General features: G+C 43.9%; 1 protein-coding gene across 3 annotated transcripts in view; it reads right to left on the bottom strand.

Moving 5' to 3' along the window:
• Positions 1–1283: 1283 nt before the first annotated feature.
• LOC138279996 (MARVEL domain-containing protein 3-like) overlaps positions 1284–20034 on the bottom strand; it is a 289596-nt gene continuing 270845 nt past the window's right edge. For 2 of the 3 annotated variants that reach the window (XM_069219446.1, XM_069219445.1), the window contains 2 exons: positions 17978–18016; positions 1284–3518 (listed from right to left, as the gene is read on the bottom strand). In XM_069219446.1, coding sequence (XP_069075547.1) covers positions 2839–3518; positions 17978–18016 — 719 coding nt within the window. In that variant the 3' untranslated portion in view covers positions 1284–2838. The remainder of the gene's footprint in view (positions 3519–17977; positions 18017–20034) is intronic. The other variant, XM_069219447.1, reaches the window with a different exon arrangement.

Here is a 20034-nt window from a genome sequence, read left to right as displayed (position 1 = left end):
ACCCTGGCAGGAAAGCAAACAAGTCGGTACATGCAAAGGGTGCTGAGTCCAGAGAGTATTGTAGCTCCCAAAATGAGGACAGATTTCAGCTGGGGCCTGCACGTGAGGCAGCAAGGCCACAAGCCAATGCTGGTGACTGGCCCTAGATGGGGTTCATTAGGAAAATCATAAGCTCTTCTGCGATCATTGGTGGTAAATATCACACACTTGCAGGAGACTCACCTGTGGTGAGTGTAACTTGCCTAATGATAGGACATGTCATCCCAATGGTTCGCTTTGGCAGGACTCCGATTAAATAAAATATAAAGCTAGGAATCGCTTATGCAGTATCAGCTTGAAAACAGAAGAAACAAGATTTGAGGGTGAGAGGAGCCAGAGCCACACATCATCCTCGTGTGTGGCACAAGGAATGCTCCTTTCACTTTCCTAGTTGAAGCACATTTCAGTATTGACATGACATTGCAAGAAGGTGATTTCAAGTTTCATGGTTACACTTACATTTTTACATGTTTTGTCTTGCAGTGGGCAAGCCCATGCTAGCTTGCTAATATAGTAGACAGAGGTTTCCAACTAGGTATGCTACCTTTACAATGAATCATTATGTTGAATTACATTTACAATGCATTTTTATATTGCATGCCATTTACATAGACTACAGAACATATTTTTTGTTTTCATTGTTTATGGTCACATTGAAATGTAAGATACTCTCTTATGTCGGAGTTATTCAGATTGCGTTCATGGTGGTTTCTAGTCATCCAGAGATTACCTTACATTCAAGTAGATTAACTATGTTAAATTGGAGGTCTACTTTCTCTGAAAATAAATTGTAGTGTCAGTATAGTTGTAGGGCGTCTTATAAAATAAGTAAATTAGTAAGTTTAGAGGTGTCAGGGAAAAACACAATAATATCCAAAGCGCACACTTGGTTTTGTAAATGCTTGTTCAAGATGGCTGGTGGGAAACAATCTAGGCAAGGAACAACTAATCATAACTAGTTCTCGTAATAAAGGAACAATGTTGGTTAGAGACTTCGCCTGATCACTTAACAATCCCTTTCATGCATGAACTGCGTACGAAATCCTGATGGTACACCAAGCTCAAAACAGATCGCAGCAAAGTGGCAAATTTAAAAATCTCTTTAAAAAAAAACTGGTACGGTTAAAATGAAAGTATTGAATCAATCACATACCAAGTATAAATCCATTGTGTGTGATCAAGACAGCGAGTGATTAACAGTGATATTTGTAATGTATTATAACACGTCAGACCACTCAGGAATATGATGTCTAGGACGCAAATATTTTATTCATAAAACGTATGTTATGCAGCACAACTCCACCTGAGGAATGAATGAAAAGCATTAAACGGCTGTATATAATACAAAGTGGTGCAATTTACAGAAATAATCCTGTACGGAATATTATACTCATAGGAAAAGCATTTAATTAAAAAACTGTGGTGAAGCTCAAGATCTGTCTGCACTATGCACATGCAAAATGCATATTACTCAGAGTTAACATCACTTAAAGTTCTATTTAATACATATCCACGTTATTACAAAAATTATACAATGCAGCAAAATTCCCAGTAAAGACGGAAGGAAAAATCTTAGAAGGCAATACACAGTACACGGTTAACTGCAGTTGTTATATCCAATACTACAGCATATCATAATTCTATTAACAATATTTAACAGTGATATAATTCAAGTGTTACCGCAGCATCATACTGCCATTACTCTGTTTGTGAAGCAGAATGCTGCATGGTGGGATATCTAACCTTATAAAGGTACCCGCCATGCAGCACTCCGCTTCTATATGGTTGCTGAAATCCCTGGGGGCTTTTAGGAACTTGATAAGACATGACAGTTCTGTACCCTATACACCTAAATATATTGTTTTTGGTAGTGGAATAGGCAATATTGGAAAAAAACTGGCCTTAAGACTGCTGATCGTTAATTTCTCCCTCCTAATTATCTGACGGTCAACACATACAGTTAACGATGTCTTTCCACCTTAGTTAGTGTATGTGCATCTCAAAAGTATAAATTCAGTTTACAAAGTCAATATATTGCAGTAGAACAAGCCTGGTGGGTCTACTTTAACGTGATAGTCAATGTAACTTAGTAGTCACCTTCGTTGACAATAATCAAATAACCAAACACTGAGCAATATTTGCCACTTTCACTTTCTTCTACAATTCTTGGTGCACCAATGGCAGCTCAGTAACAGTTTTACATTTAAAGTGGCGTATGCCTGCAGAAGTGAGTAGTTACAACAGACGTGGCTGTCAAATATTGCTGTTTGGATAAGGACTATTCATTAAGCTTACATTTAGCTCATTCTAGGCGACCCTGAAATGTTTGCACGAATTATAAAACCACGCACCTTAATATTAAAAAATATATATTATATGAAAAAATGAAAACACATGACACTGTCAGTCACTCTATAGTCCCAAGAAATAAATGACATACTAAACCAAGCCCTCATTTAACGCACACGCAAATAAAATACACAATTAAATCTCATCACTTAAAAGGTATCCCTGAAAAAGCTGCAATTTAAAAGATAACTAAGATATGGCCTGTTCTCTTGTTATACCACATTTCTTCTTCCATCCAAGATGGCCGCCTTGCCTTACACAGGTACAGAAAGAACCTTTCCAGCAGTCACCTAAGCAAACCTTGCCTTGCCTGACCCTGAACAATCACTTTTGTCTCCGACGTCACCTGCACAAAGATTGTGTGCCGAACTGGCTATTACGGAGACCAACTAAATTCCTTCTCAGAACTGCATTGCTTTTACATATTGCAATATGCTTCCTGGCGGAAAACTACACCAGCGTAATTTCTGCTGCATCTTCCTGGATTTTGTACATATTGTAATCTCGCTCTTTGAATGAGCTAGCGATGTAGTCCTCTGGGGGAAGGTTCCTCCTGTATTCCCGAACACTTTTGATTGTCAGTCCGCATAGCACTGCGCTTGGCAAGTACAAACAAGCAGCCACAAGGCCAAAAATAGCAACAGCCGCATCGCCACCTTGTACCTCACAGTTCATCCAGTTATAGCCTCGCCCTGCATACAGCTGAGCCCTCTTTTTACACAAGTCCGTTGCATTCACCACAGTGATAAAGTGGAGGTATAGGGCAACAGCTACAATGTAACCCACACAGGCAAGTACTTCAAAGACCAGTTCGGCCAAGAGGATGCGGATTGAGAGATGATGGAAGGGTCTTGCTCCAAGAATTAGGAAACCAAGTGTGACAGCACCTATGGCCAAGCTGAAAGACACTCCACCATACACGCCTGGTGCTCTCAATTGGCTATACTGCATGTCCAGTTCACGTGCCTGCTGGAACTCTGTACCTTCGAATGGGCTGATCATCGCATCCATAGTCAAGGAGCCCATTCCTACGCCACCTGAGGAAGTGAACCCAGAGGTCACAGCAAAGGAGGCTACCACACATATAAGGACTAAAATGTTGACTAGAATCTCCACAAACTGCAGGATACCTGCAAAAAAAGAAAAACAATCAGATGTGGAGGACTTCTGAATGCATATTATTTACTATTAGACTGAAATTTCTTTTATACATCAGTGACCAGTTAAAATTAAACTGAAATATTTATATTCATCACAATAATACAGCAACACCAAATCATATTTCCTGGCTCCAAAATGGTGGCACTTAGTACTACCCTCAGTTTCCTACCTAACCCCCAACACTTAGTGCTTTACCTACCTTGCTGCTGAGTGACACACAAAGGAACTTAGGGCCAGATGTACAAAAAAAATTCTAGTCGCAAACAGGCCAATTCGCAGAACCGTCCCGTTTGCGACTAGAAAAATGCCTTTTGGGATGTACAAGGTCCAAACTGTGATTCAGTAACTTGTTAACGACTCGCAATTTGGCTTTTGTGATTCGGTATTAGGAAGGGACGTGTTCAGGGCATCCCTTCCTAATACCAAATCTAAATGGTATGTATAATTGTTTTGAGACCATGAATGCGGTCCCAAAACAATTGCAGTTAGCACCAATTTCAAATTGGTGCTAACCCATTCCTCTTTGTGAATGCATGCAAAAACGTCTTTGAAGAGCAGGACCACTGCCTACTCTTCAAAAATGAAACTAAAAAGAAAGAAAATGAAACGTTTCAAACAGAGCCTGTTTTCCTTTAAGGAAAATGGACTGCGTTTAAAAAAAAAAAAAAATGCTTTATTTAATTTACTAACTTCTTTAATATTAATGAGGCAGGTCTATTGGCGACACACCAAAAATCGCAAAAGAAACTCAAAGGAGTTTCTTACATTTGGCACAGCGATTCCTTAATTACGATTCGCATGGAATCGCAATTTCAAATATTTGTACATGTGGCCCCAAGTTACTAAATTGTATAATGGGGTGCAGGAAGATAGACCGATGACCCCGGGTCCGCCCTTGAGCAGTTGAATGCAATGCTGAACTTTCCACTGGAGCCTGCGGAGTGGGCCTTCAGCTGTAGACAGCTGAGCATACTTACATTTAACAGTAAACTATGTATTATACACTTTACGTATTTTCATCTAATGTATTACACTCTTGTCGGATTATGCAGCTACGTTGTGAGAGGAGATGCGAATTGTGTGCGCTGTGGAGCACCAAACGCAGATTTCCTGCATCTCGTCTGGCTCTGCACCTCAGTCTGACGTTTCTGCACTCAAATAAGAGGCCCTGCCGACCATGGTGCTGGAAACGGTGAACAGTAAACCCGGAATGTGCTTGCTGAGACTGGTCAAAGACTTACAACCAGCAAATGGTCGATTTGTAGCGGTGGCTTTACTGTTGACAAAAGCGAAGAGTTGCTCTACATTGGGGCAAAGAGTACCCACCAAACGGCAGAGGATCTTGAAAATTGTATACTGCAAAGAACAGTTGGAACTGTATGCGAAAGGTACCACGGGCATCAAGGCCGAAAGACAAGTGGGTTCCCCCTCACCGCAAATCTGTTCTCGGCCCAGGGGGAGACATAGTGGATAAGGACTGTGGGCCTGTAGACATCATCTGTATATTTTTTGATATATTACATCAGTGGAAATGATGATGAACCGATACAAATGCTCTATCTCATTGTCAGTAGCACTGAGGTCGCTATGTTGCTTTAAGTTTTATTGGTTCTGAGGAGGTAAAGAAAAATAATTTAGTGCAGAACGGTGGCACTATCATTTCAAGTACCAATGTGCTCAGCTTCTGCCTTTATGTGACAAATCTCACTTCTCAGCAATATATTTCGTTTCACTCCAGGCTTACTTGTTCGTGCAACCGGAGAATAAGAAGCATTCCCAGATAGATGACATTGTTCATGCACCCTGGGGAAGTGTTTTGCTAAATGTATTTAATGTCAGCATTATTTTATCAAAAGGCCGTGGTCCATAATAGGTCTCATTTTGTTTTTTGCAAAGGGGTTCTGTAACGATGCCCGTTCTTATTGGTAGTACCACTGTGTGTAACTGTAGAACATGTACGTATAGATTTGAGCAAAGAAGACTGCAAGTCAAACATTTGCCGTAGATGTGGAAGGTGGTCTGCAGGCCAGGAGTACAAATCTAGGAAAAGAATAGGGCTGCGCAGCAAGCCGTTTTTTAAAGGCTTTAACATATTGTGTGATTTTAGGCAAATCACTTTACCATCTCACTCACATGGCACAACAGTGGCTAAAAAGAGATAATACAGTTGGGGTGCACTATCCCGTTTGCAGTTTACGCCACATCTTTGTGGCACACAACCAATGCACCTTGTGACGATTTCTTTCCCTCTGCACCCACGCTCAAATACAACACAGAGGCACATGGTTTCTTTCATTAGCATGGGATCACGCCCATGATAATGAGAAACATCGCCTTAAAATATAGTTTTAGATAATTCGCCTGCAGAAGTTTTATTGGTCTGGATATTTATTTTACGCTGGTTTGGATATTTTATTTTGGCTACTGCCGGCCCTCCAGCCCTGAAGGCAGCGTGCAGAGTACCTGTGTGTGAGGGCACCCCTGCACTAGCAGACGTGCACCCACGACCATTTTTCTGTACTTCGTGAGTGCGGGGACGCCGTTTTACGTGGGTACTCAACATAGGTCACTACCTATGTCCAACTCTATATTGGTAACTCTGAACATAGGCATGTTTGGTATCAAACATGTTGGAATCACACCCCAATGCTTTTGTATGATTCCATGCACTCTGAGGGCTCCTTAGAGGACACCCCCAGTATTGCCATTCCGGCCTTCTGAGGTTTTCCAGGCAGCCCCAGCTGCTGCCACCTCTCAGACAGGGTTCTGCCCTCCTGCTGCTTGAGCAGCTCAAGCCCAAGAAGCAGAACAAAGGATTTCCTTTGGGAGAGGGGTGTTAAACCCTCTCCTTTTGGAATTAGGTGTTACAGCCTTGGGAGGGGCAACCTCCCCAAGCCTCTGGACATGCTTTGAAGGGCATAGATGGTGCCCTCCTTGCATAATCCAGTCTACACCAGTTCAGGGACCCCCAGTTGCTGCTCTGGCACAAAAGTGGACACAGGAAAGGGGAGTGACCACTCCCCTGTCTATCACCACCCTGCGGGTAGTGCTCAGAGCTCCTCCAGAGGGTCCCTTGGCTTTTGCATCTTGGATTCCAAGTTCGCAGGGCACTCTGGGAGTATATGAGTGGCCAGTGCCAGCAGATGACATCAGAGCCCTCCCATGATAGGTGCTTACCTGTTTAGTTGTCCAATCCCCCTTTCAGGTCTATTTAGGGTCTGTCTCGGGTGGTTCTTCAGATTGGGATTGCAAGATTCCATTAGGAACCCTCTGTATCCTTCACGTCACCTTCTAACTGAAGAAACTGTAGAGTTCCTGGAGGGTACAGATGCAAACTGCAACAAAGAAGCAAAGACCACTTCTGCAACATTTTATCTTCAGCTCCTGCCAGCAACTGCAACTGTTTCCCAGTCGTGCATCCTCAGAGAACAGCCTGTCTTCAGAGTACACAAGAAGAACAAAGGAATCTCCCTTGGAGTGTAGGAGTCGATCCCCTGCTTCAGCAGGTGCCTATCTGCAACGATGACTGGTTGTGTGGGAGTGGGACCCCTCTCCTGACAAGCTGCATGGATACTGCATCACAGTGCTGGACTGAAGTGGTCCAGACATCCAACTTTGGTGGAGGTAAGAGCTTGCCTCCCCACACATGTTTTGCAGTTGCCAAGGCTTGTTGGCATCCTTCTGCAAACTTCTTTGTGCACTGTGCAGCTCTGGCTCCCTGCACTCCTTCCTGCAACGCACAGCTTCCTGCATGGTTCTCCAGAGGCGTGGGACCCTTTGTTGTAGTGCTGCGTGGGCCTCCTTTAGCACCTTCTTTGTCCCCATGCTGTGGGACTCCTGTGCGCGCTGCCTCGTCTTCTGAGGGCTCTCTGAGTTGCTGTGAGCCCCTCTCTGACTCTCCCTCCTAGGTACAGTCCACTAGGTCCCCTCCTGGTCCCAGGCAGCGCCATTTTCCACTAACCGCGAGCTCTACGTGTGCCGAGGCGTGTTGGCAGAATCCAGCAATGCAAACCAGACTGCAATCATCCATCCGGCATGGGACATCTTCTGCACCAACCAGGAACCCGCATCTGTCTTCTTGGATGCAGTACTGACTTTTGTTTTTCACCGGTGGTTCCTCTTTTGCACCTTCATCCGGGTTAGCGGGGGCTTCTGTTCTCCCTAGACTCTTCAGTGCTTCTTGGACTTGGCCCCCTTCTTCCACAGGTCTTCAGGTCCAGGAATCCATTGTTGGTGTCTTGCAGTCTCTTCTGGTTCTTGCAAACTCTTCTATCACACGTTCTTGTGTGCTCTAGTAAAGTTACTGTGATTTAATCCTACTTTCCTGGGCTCTGGGGTGGGTTCAAATACTTACCTTTGGTGTTTTCTAATACTCCCAGCACCCCTATACACACTACACTTGCCTAGGTGGGAAACAGACTTTCGCATACCACTTTCTTAGTATATGGTTTGTGTTTCCCCTATGCCCATTTCTAACTCTTGTGATTTTCACTATTTACATAGTTTTTTGTTTTTACAGCTATTTCTGCATACTAGTGTATATAATTTTTGTATTACTTACCTGCTAAGGAGGTATAGTCGGTATGGTATTTTTGGCATTTGTGTCACCAAAATAAAGTACCTTTACTTTTGTAACACTGAGTATTTTCTTTCATGTGTGTGAGTACTGTGTGACTACAGTGGTATTGCATGAGCTTTGCACGTCTCCTAGTTAGGCCTTGGCTGCTCATCCACACTACCCCTAGAGAGCCTGGCTTCTAGACACCGTCTACATTTCACTGATATGGGATAACTGCACCTGGTATAAGGTGCAAGTACCTTAGGTACCCACTACAAACCAGACCAGCCGCCTACAATCACCACTACTATTACCATTAGCTCAACACCACTCAATACCACTCCACCAGGAATATTACCCCAATATTACACACCAATACTATACTACAACCAATGCCAGCACTAATACAACCAATTCCACCAAAAAACCTTTACTGCCACCTATTATCACTAATATCTACAATACCACAGCCACATATCCCACACCCCACCTCGATAACACTACTAATTCAACCCACATATATCAGTAATATCACCACCTATACCACACCCGAAACAACATCAGGACCAGGACAAAGCAATGGCAAAGACAACAGGTCTGGCTTTTCTTGATTAGCGATTGGATGAAAACGTCTGCATGCCCGTATCTGCAAGCGTTCTCACTGAATATAACCCGTTTGACTCTGCCACTTGTTACTTTCAGTCCACTAAAATCCTCATCATTTTGTTCTATTGACTTCTTGTTGGTCTTCCTGTTCAATGTTCTCATGTTCACTTGTTCGCAATTCCTTTGCTTTCCTCCTTTACAAACTTGTCCATATTTCTCAGTTTCTGGCTCCAACTCCTTGGCTCCCCTTTTGAACTTGAATAAAACTCAGCATTCTTCGCTCTGCAAACAAATGGATATATGATCTTTCTTATTTTCATCCCTCCTCTATTATTCCGAGTCATCTCTCATGCTACAATGTTTACTGGGCAGCATGTATAATTGTCTATTTTACCTATACATTATACCATTAGTTTAAGTACTGCAGTACTGTATGTTATTTTGGTGAAAGCACCTTATAAATTTAATAAGCAAATACAAATAAGTGAAGGAACATTCAAGAAAATATTTAAGTGAAAAGGTCCCGCGCCATGCTAAATCAAGGACTACGGCCGCCCCCCCCCCCCCCTTTTAAAAAAAAAAGTTTTACTTGCGATGTGCTTGTGAAATCTATAGTTAATATACCTCTTAAAAGGGCTTACATCCTGCCCCCTTGCTTTTCACTGGTTCCTGTGGTTGCCACTTAGTTTTCGTCCAATTCTATTGGCCGTAGCATACTACTTCTTGTTGTTGCTTGTGTGTTTGGCCGCGGGACACTGATAGGAGCAAAGTACTGTTTTCATCTGCTTTTGGGGAAAACATTTTTTTTGTGTCTTGCAGAGTTTCGCTCTCCCTTGTTCTTATTCACTTTGGCCAATAGTGCAGCAGCGCGGTATCGCTCACTTTTAACACACCTGCTACTACATACGCCGAGGTCTTCCTTTTTAGTCTGCAAAACGGGACCATTATCCTACACTGGCCCGCTCCTGGCTACAACTCCCATCAGACCCGGTGTCTCCTCCCCTTTGGTTATCCCTTTTCTTCATTCCTTTGGCCTTCTATTTCAGCTGGTGCACTGTGTGAGAAAGTAGCCTCTTTCTAGCCTTGTTACCCCCACTTTGGGCCTGTTTGTGAGTGTATGTCAGGGTGTTTTCACTGTCTCACTGGTATCCTGCTTGCCAGGGCCCAGTGCTCATAGTGAAAACCCTATGTGTTCAGTATGGTTGTTATGTGTCACTGGGACCCTGCTAGTCAGGACCCCAGTGCTCATAAGTTTGTGACCTATAGGTATGTGTTCCCTGTGTGATGCCTAACTGTCTTACTGAGGCTCTGCTAATCAGAACCTCAGTGGTTATGCTCTCTCATTTCTTTCAAATTGTCACTAACAGGCTAGTGACCAATTTTACCAATTTACATTGGCTTACTGGAACACCCTCATAATTCCCTAGTATATGGTACTGAGGTACCCAGGGTATTGGGGTTCCAGGAGATCCTTATGGGCTGCAGCATTTCTTTTGCCACCCATAGGGAGCTCTGACAATTCTTACACAGGCCTGCCACTGCAGCCTGAGTGAAATAACGTCCACGTTATTTCACAGCCATTTTACACTGCACTTAAGTAACTTATAAGTCACCTATATGTCTAACCTTTACCTGGTAAAGGTTGGGTGCTAAGTTACTTAGTGTGTGGGCACCCTGGCACTAGCCAAGGTGCCCCCACATTGTTCAGGGCCAATTCCCCGGACTTTGTGAGTGCGGGGACACCATTACAAGCGTGCACTACATATAGGTCACTACCTATATGTAGCTTCACAATGGTAACCCCGAATATGGCCATGTAATATGTCTATGATCATGGAATTGCCCCCTCTATACCATCCTGGCATAGTTGGCACAATCCCATGATCCCAGTGGTCTGTAGCACAGACCCTGGTACTGCCAAACTGCCTTTCCCGGGGTTTCACTGCAGCTGCTGCCAACCCCTCAGACAGGCTTCTGCCCTCCTGGGGTCCAGCCAGGCCTGGCCCAGGATGGCAGAACAAAGGACTTCCTCTGAGAGAGGGTGTTACACCCTCTCCCTTTGGAAAATGGTGTGAAGGCAGGGGAGGAGTAGCCTCCCCCAGCCTCTGGAAATGCTTTCATGGGCACATTTGGTGCCCATTTCTGCATAAGCCAGTCTACACCGGTTCAGGGACCCCTTAGCCCTGCTCTGGCGCGAAACCGGACAAAGGAAAGGGGAGTGACCACTCCCCTGACCTGTACCTCCCCTGGGAGGTGCCCAGAGCTCCTCCAGTGTGCTCCAGACCTCTGCCATCTTGGAAACAGAGGTGCTGCTGGCACACTGGACTGCTCTGAGTGGCCAGTGCCATCAGGTGACGTCAGAGCTTCCTGTTGATAGGCTCCTTCAGGTGTTGCTAGCCTATCCTCCCTCCTAGGTAGCCAAACCCTCTTTTCTGGCTATTTAGGGTCTCTGTCTCTTGGGATTCCTTAGATAACGAATGCAAGAGCTCATCCGAGTTCCTCTGCAGCTCTCTCTTCACCTTCTGCCAAGGAATCGACTGCGGACCGCGCTGGAAGCCTGCAAAACTGCAACATAGTAGCAAAGACGACTACTGCAACTCTGTAACACTGATCCTGCCGCCTTCTCAACTGTTTTCCTGGTGGTGCATGCTGTGGGGATAGTCTGCCTCCTCTCTGCACTAGAAGCTCCGAAGAAATCTCCCGTGGGTCGATGGAATCGTCCCCCTGCAACCGCAGGCACCAAAGAACTGCATCACCGGTACCTTGGGTCTCCTCTCAGCACGACGAGCGAGGTCCCTTGAATCCAGCAACTCTGTCCAAGTGACTCCCACAGTCCAGTGACTCTTCAGTCCAAGTTTGGTGGAGGTAAGTCCTTGCCTCCCCACGCCAGACTGCATTGCTGGGAACCGTGACTTTTGCAGCTACTCCGGCCTCCGTGCACTTCCGGCGGAAATCCTTTGTACACAGTCCAGCCTGGGTCCACGGCACTCTAACCTGCATTGCACGACCTCCTAAGTTGTTCTCCGGCGACGTGGGACTCCTTTGTGCGACTTCGGGTGAGCACCGTTTCACCATCCTCATAGTGCCTGTTTCTGGCACTTCTGTGGGTGCTGCCTGCTGCTGAGAGGGCTCCTTGTCTTGCTCGACACCCCCTCTGTCCCCTGACGCAATTGGCGACATCCTGGTCCCTCCTGGGCCACAGCAGCATCCAAAAACACTAACCGCACTAACCGCACGATTTGCAGCTAGCAAGGCTTGTTGGCGGTTTTTCGGCGGGAAAACACTTCTGCACGACTCTCCACGGCGTGAGGGATCCGTCCTCCAAGGGGAAGTCTCTAGCCCTTGTCGTTCTTGCAGAAACCTACGCTTCTACTGTCCAGTAGCAGCATCTTTGCACCCACAGCTGGCATTTCCTGGACATTTGCCCATCTCCGACTTGCTTGTGACTTTTGGACTTGGTCCCCTTGTTCCACAGGTACCCTCGACTGGAAATCCATCGTTGTTGCATTGCTGGTTTGTGTCTTTCCTGCAGAATTCCCCTATCACGACTTCTATGTCCTTTGGGGAACTTTAGTGCACTTTGCACTAACTTTTCAGGGTCTTGGGGTGGGCTATTTTTCTAACCCTTACTATTTTCTAATAGTCCCAGCGACCCTCTACAAGGTCACATAGGTTTGGGGTCCATTCGTGATTCACATTCCACTTTTGGAGTATATGGTTTGTGTTGCCCCTATCCCTATGTGTCTCCATTGCATCCTATTGTAACTATACATTGTTTGCACTGTTTTCTAATACTATTACTGCATATTTTGGTATTGTGTACATATATCTTGTGTATATTTGCTATCCTCATACTCAGGGTACTCACTGAGATACTTTTGGCATATTGTCATAAAAATAAAGTACCTTTATTTTTAGAATATCTGTGTATTGTGTTTTCTTATGATATTGTGCATATGACACTAAGTGGTACTGTAGGAGCTTCACTCGTCTCCTAGTTCAGCCTAAGCTTCTCTGCTAAGCTACCATTATCTATCAGCCTATGCTGCTAGACACCCTATACACTAATAAGGGATAACTGGGCCTGGTGCAAGGTGCAATTACCCCTAGGTACTCACTACAAGCCAGTCCAGCCTCCTTCACACTGTGCTTGTTTTAACTGTTTCCTGCTTCTCTTTGTCGTTCCCAGTATTGGAGAGCTTTGCAGGAGTACTAGCTGCATTACATTCGGATATGGTGTACACACCGCACGGTGGCAGCGAAGGGCTTGTCATTACATAAGGACACCGCATACACATTGTGCAGTGCAGCAAAGGGCTTATTAAAACTAGATGTTATGTTGGAAGCGTACGTGTTTTAATGGAATTTCCTAAATTAAATAAAAAAAATAAAAAATAAAAAGATACCTTTGCGCACAGCGAGAAGGCAGATAACGTTGTCAACTAAGGCCACGGATTCCTTACAGTCGCTCAGAATGGTCATATGTAGAGGAAAACAACAAGATGGCCGGCACTGCTTTAGAACGCATAATGTGAAGGCATTTCAATTTTGCATTCCAAAGAAGTGCTAACTAGCCATCTTGTTTTAATTACAGACAGTAGGAACACTCCCGTGCGGTCGGTTGTCGCGACATGAAGCTCCCATCAGCTTTCTACTGCTACATTTTATTGGCGATTTTGCAACATAGGAAACAGGTTTTTGTCACGGCCTCCGCTCTACAATCGGTGATTCTGAGCAAAAATCAATGCTTGTTTTCTCCTTTGCATTTCCGCATGCGACGCTCACTAATAAACATGTGCATATGTCATCATGCTTCTAGAATCCTGTTTTTGTATTAAAGGAAGCAGTGGATTTCAGGGCTCTCCAAATGCCAAGTGTGTTTAGGATTACGGCTCATGCTTTTTAGGGACTGGACACTACCTGCACACTTTCATTCCTTCTAGAGTCAGGGTACCTTTAGCTGCTTGGGCACTTAGTGTTTTCTTAGCAATCTGGTATGAATTAGCATGCAAGATAAAGCAGATAGAGTAATGGGCATAACAGTTTTATCACTGCACTCTTTTTCAGCAGTGGCAGGTGTTCTTGTGATCTAAGACCATGGCTCACACTCTTCGATCGGCAATTCCACACACACACCTCTGTAGCATGCACTGCACAACCCAGTGATGTCACTGAGGGGGGAGGTCATTGCTTTCAGCAAATGCAGCACCATAACAGCACTAGGTTATGCCTACCATGGAAAGTTCAAGTAAGTGTGATTCCGTTTAAAATCTTACTGTACTAAACATGCTTTCTGATGCTCTTTCTGCAGTTATCTTACCTTCCTAAATGTGAAAGATGTGGGCACCATTGACCTGGACAAAGATACCACTGGTTTGGACAAAGATGGTACACATTGGACATTGCGAGTTATGATTAGAGTATAATAATCCTTTCAACGAATAAGAAACCTCTCCTGCTACACAGACATTATCTTCAAAATAGAGGACTCTAACATATATATGTAATTTTTTCGCCTCTCTGGACTTTTTTGGCTCAATGTTGCCTTATAGCAGTTAGTTTTTTTGGGAGAAGTTAGCTTAAAGGGGGATACATCATACGTGCCTTTGTCCTTGAGTTGGACCGTTTGTCCGGTCTGTTTCTTTTTATTCGTATGATTGACATTGTATGAATGTATATATTTTTTAGTGTTTTGTGTCCCAGGATATATAGAACAATTTTGATATTATCTGTGTAGATTGAATAATGATATGTTTGTATTCATCATGTAATAAATATTAAAAGTGGTTACACAATCTCCGATTTGGTTAGTAGGGCTTGTGTCTGTTGGCTTTCCTTTTCTTTTTGTATTTTACTTTTTGCGTATTGTTTTCTTCTGGGATTCTGTATCTTAGGAACCTCTTTCTGAAGGTGGATTTAATTCAGTTTGTGGGCACAAAATAATCTAATTATTAATAATCACATTGGCGAAACCTACTGCATTTACCAATGCTTGTTTTGTTTTGAGAAGGCGCTTGGATGTGCAGTACTAACCTAGGACCTTTATGATACCCCACAGCCATTTTTTTATCCCAATCAAGATCTATACTCCAAAGATCTTTCTAGCCAACAAAGCAAAACTGTGTTTCACATACGAGCAGAACTTAACTTACATTTACACCCAAATTACAGTCCCCCATGACGAGGGCTCTAGGTGTTTTAGAAGTGTCAAACTTCCGTAGGGGATACTATGCACACAACATTGGGTATATGTTTGTTACATAACCTGCGTCTGAGCTTCAATGACCAAATGACACTGGAATCCAATGCCTTCCCATTTGTGGGTATCCTTCGACCTACTCTGAAAATTGAGTGTTTTTGTGTTCCACTGTAACATTACTTTCTTTTGGTCCTAAATGGGCCTCCCCTTAAGCATAAGAACATTAAGCAAAGAATGAGCCCATACCAATGAAAAACTATCATCTTCTAGGCACAAACATACCTGCTTGTATGATGCATGCTAATGAAAAAAACTGAATAAAAGCCTTGGGGAGAAGAAATCCATTCTCAGTGCCCGGGTTAAGTACGAATAAAACTAACTTTTTTTTAAGGACACAGGGCTGCTTAAAAAATAAGACTTATGTTGTTAGTATTGACAAAATAATATATGATACATTCGTAAAAAACAATATAAAAAAAAGAACATTTCCAACACATATGCAGTCTGTTGAACTTTTAGCACTTTCATTGAATATTGTTAATGCATGAATTTCAATAGCCATCAACATCTTTATGCTGCTTGGATTGTAGGACTCTTTGAAAAGAGTTAACAGTAATTAATGTACGAGGATCACAGCCACAGGAAACATCTCAACAATCTACTGGGCAACCCATTTGCCACATCAGATTCCTTATTGTCCTCCAACATCTCTGCTAAAACATGACCCTTCTGGATATTAAGAGACCACTATGCATACATGATTCCACATACAATGTAAAGAAAACACTAAGTGGTTCTCTGAACTTTAGGCTTCAGTGGCTGAGGGTGGTTACCACATCCCCTTTTTATTTTGTTCCCATCACGGGCTATCAATTATTTCAACTGCCTCAGGTCTCTACATACAATTCAACATTTAGGTTTAGAAGCCCGATCCTTTTTCCAATGTAATTGCAACGTTCAGCCCAAATGGCAGTCGAGAACCTTTGAAGTCTGAGAAGATTTTATCAATTATTTCCAGAGATTCTTGCTCTTACATAGTTGGCCCTGACTGAAACAAGGACTGCCGTTCCTCTATGACACTATCCTTTTCAAACAGTAACTCCTCCATTTTGTCAACCACGCCAGTGGTTGCGCAACAGATAAGCATTAACATGTTCTAGTTACTCCAAAACTAGTACAACCTATCTCAAACCCAGCTAGCTTTCTATCCAGCCTTGCAAGGTCTTAAAGTACAAGGGGCTGTATGCTCCTCCTTCCAAGAGTTAGGCCCCAATGTTGCCCAAACACGCGACACCCCGTCTATCCCATACACATCACTCAAAACCATCAGCATCCAAGGAGTGTGACGCGCGCTGGCAGCTTTTCAAAATCCCCCATGACTTCCCTCATTAAACGTTTCAAACTATCAGGAGTTCACTTGAAAATGTGCCAGGCATTCCTTGCTTAACTTCTGCTACTCCAGTCTCATATGTACGCAGGGTGCAATATTAAGCAGCACAAGCAAAATGAGAGGGAAACTAAAAAAGGAAAACACTCTAATGCAGAAAATAGGATGGCGAACCTCAAACAGGGAATCGATAAGGGAAAGCAGTTCGATCCTTTGGTCTACACCATGTTTTGTAGGTTGGTGACGCTTACCTAAAACGAATACGGATTGTGGAAAATACATACTTGGGCAAATATCACATTAGACCAGTTCCACCATTGCTACATTTGCCACTTTTTTTCCCTGGAAAGTGCCCCTTTGAACTGAAATTCAACAAGCTCTTCTGAGCGTTGAACCCTACTACAGTATAAAAGAAGCAATAATCAACTTAATCAGCAGACTGCATGAATCGGCACCAAGTGCTTCGGTTTCACTAGATACACAGAGAAAGCCATGTACGCCGACCTTAATCAGTTGCTGAGGAAAAACAGGATGCCAGCATCGAAGATTATATTGAGGCTGGTGTAATCGTCATGTTTTCAGCACGAAAGCCAATAAAGCTGCATGGATTTGTTCGTCTGTAATGGTTCTGAACAACAATGAAGAATCAAGGACGAAGTAAACCGATCAGCATTTATTTGGTGATCTGGAACTTCTTTTTAAAAACTTTGGTGACAATAAGATATTACATTTCGACTTCACAACAGATGATTATCTTCATTTCTTTTACGATATGTGAAGCAAACATTTGGGATTTTGGATATTTGCTATTCTGAAGCTTCAGAGGGGGACGTATACCAAAACGTTAGGTAGAGCTCTCGAAGTTGAAAACCAAAATGAACACAGAGGTATATCAGTCAAAGAAAGAGGAGTTGTTAAAGAGCTGTGAAGGAAGTTAGGTCAACATGAATCAGACCGAGGGTGTGCAGAAGAAATGAGTGGAAGTAAACACGCGCTTGTGAAAGATGTCCACAAACTGAATGGTACAGTAGAAGGTATCAGACCAGAAAGGCTGGTGGTGGCAGACTGTGAAGGGAATGTGACTGAAAACCCTAAAATACCAGGTTTTAGTGAGGCAGATGAAATATGGGGATTTAAATACGTGGGGTGTTTTTAGAGCATGCAGGAAGAGAGTATAAACAGCTAGAGGCCTGGTAATCATAATATGATGAGAATTTGGACGGTTGGTGCCCAAGCCTGTACTGAGGACTAAGACAGTATACAATATGGGACAGCAAGGAAGGGAAAAAAAAGTAAGCCAAAGAAGAAAGTGCAGCAGCTAAGTTGATGAACAAGAGAATGGGTGGTTCCACACTGGAGCTTCCATAAAGCTCAGTATGCAGGGCTGGCAGAAAATTTAGCAGGACACATAGTAGACCGAGTGTGGAAGCCGAGAGAAATTCCAGTTAGAAGGGTGCATGGGAGATAGTATGAGATGCTCAGAAGATGTACTACAAAAGGGGGGGGAGTGGGGGGGAGAGAGACAGCACGCGAGCGCTCTACTCAGTTAACAAAGTTCTGTTTCAGAAAGGGAGTGAATGTTACATCTTAGGGCAGTACAAACAAATGAAATACTTTTTTATTTTTACAGATACTCAGCTAAGTTTAATGGAATAGTCCATGCTCAAGTAAAACCTACCAAACAACAGTTCAGCTTCCCCAACGATAATGTAATTATCTAAAAAAAAAAAGAAATAGTGCAGATTCCATAAGAACTACGCAGGATGGAACAGAAAGGCTCATACCATTGACAGTCAGAATAAAACACAAGCACATCTACTTCTACCACACTACATATTAAAATAAATATGCCATAACATGCCATGGCTTACTTTTCACCACACCCACTTGCCTAATTAAGCTAGCCCATTAACTCCTACAAGCAAGCAATTAAAATTATATTTAATAATAATACCACAACCTCAGGAGGTATTTTCTCAACCACCTAGAAAATAGCATTTTTTTGTTTTTTTAGAAACGGGACTAAAAACACAAGAACTAAATACACTTTTACAAATACTTACGAATGTCGTGCAACTGTAGTAATTTAGCTCACAGAACAGAAAGTTAGAAAGTGTAAAGAAATGGAGTATTATGCAGTGAGGCTGGGTAAATCTTACTATGTAATACTCACAATACCAAAAATTGGGTCCTTTGGATTCACTCTAATAAATCCTTAGCTCTGGCCTGGTAGCTTGGCAAATCGCAGTCAGGCTCTACTAGAGGAACATGTATTAAGCATTTCAAAGCACCAACATGGAAGATATGTAAATTACCTTGGTGCTGAATGTGGGAGCTGTTGGTACTGAAAAACTCACTTGTGACACTGTCACTTGCAGGTCGAGTTCTGGGGGAGCCCAGTGGAGGTTAACTTTGTTCGGGACCCTGGACCAGGATTCACCAGGCAAAACAATTCTACCTAGCTCAGGTGTCTCGGTGCAGAGGTGTGCTTGGCTAACCTTGGTGCTGAACATGAGCTGCGGGCGCTGGATTTACTACTAAGACAGTGCTGGTGAGAAAGCACATGTGAAAACTAGACAACAGAGCTCCTGAGGTGCACAGTGGAAGTCGCAGGGGTGTTCCCTTGAGGTGCAACATCGAACAAAGGGGTAAGTAGCCAGACTGGCCACCGGTAAACCTGGCAACACCAAACAGCGCTTGAATACTTTGACTTTTGGGGGGAAAGCATTAGTTGACAAACTTGCTGGAGGTCAGGACTAGGTTTCCTAGTAGCCACTAGACCATGTACATTTGGGTGATCCCACGGAGGGCTGATGGCCAGTAACTTCTTGGTCCAGGGAGTGCGGTTTCAACCTGCAGGCTATTAATACCTCTAGCTCAAGGGAGTTCTGCTGATTTTTCGGTTGCAGAGGGGTTCTCCTTCCTTTTGGAACCGGCGTCTGGTGCGGGACAAATCGTAGTTGTGCAGGTGCAGCAGGGTGGCTGCCACAGGTGCAGAGCTCTGCACCCTTTTCTTTGTGGAGTCCTGGAAATGCAGACATGGGTCTCCTCTTTGGCCTTGGTCGCAATTCACAGGAGATAGTAGGTATGGTGTCAAGGGTGCCCCTTAAATCCTAGATTTACATGTGTTATGAGTGTGGGGCCAAGTATCCAATGGGCTACTAGTCTCTGTGGCTAATCTGCCCCTGAGGTGACCACATTCAGGGTTGTGTATCATCTTTCCTACCTTGAAACCTCTATTTTGCAAGATTGCAAAACTCATCTTTGGCTGTACAGACCAGATAGCCCACCCGAGAGGAGTGGCAAAACTTCTAGGGGTGTACGCTGCCCGACTACCTGCCTGCCCGTGTGCAGCGGCAGAATGTGGCTTTGTCCTCCTCAGTGTGACAGCCTACTTGCATACCAGAGGCGGTGAGCTTCAACTTCATTCGCCTTCCTGCCAGGAAAGGAGGTGGCACCTCCTGCCGAGGCCGGTCTTTGTTTTTGATTGCTGGGACTGTTTCCTTTGCAGGGGTGTCAGAATCCTGTCTTGGAAGCAGCAGCTGCTGTCAGCCAGGGCACAGGAACGCTGGGGCAACCAGGTGGGCAGACTCTAAGGTAGCCACCTGAGTGCATGCCACATTGAATCTGACTTCGGATTCAAATCGGGTTTAATGAGACATACTTCAACTGAGCCATAATGCAGTTGGCTTTCTCAGGACGCCTGGGTGCCAACCCATGTTATCCTATGGATCA

Source organism: Pleurodeles waltl, chromosome 2_2, assembly GCF_031143425.1.
Source record: "Pleurodeles waltl isolate 20211129_DDA chromosome 2_2, aPleWal1.hap1.20221129, whole genome shotgun sequence".
NCBI classification, from domain to species: domain Eukaryota; kingdom Metazoa; phylum Chordata; class Amphibia; order Caudata; family Salamandridae; genus Pleurodeles; species Pleurodeles waltl.
This window is presented reverse-complemented; position numbering and strand designations above follow the sequence as displayed.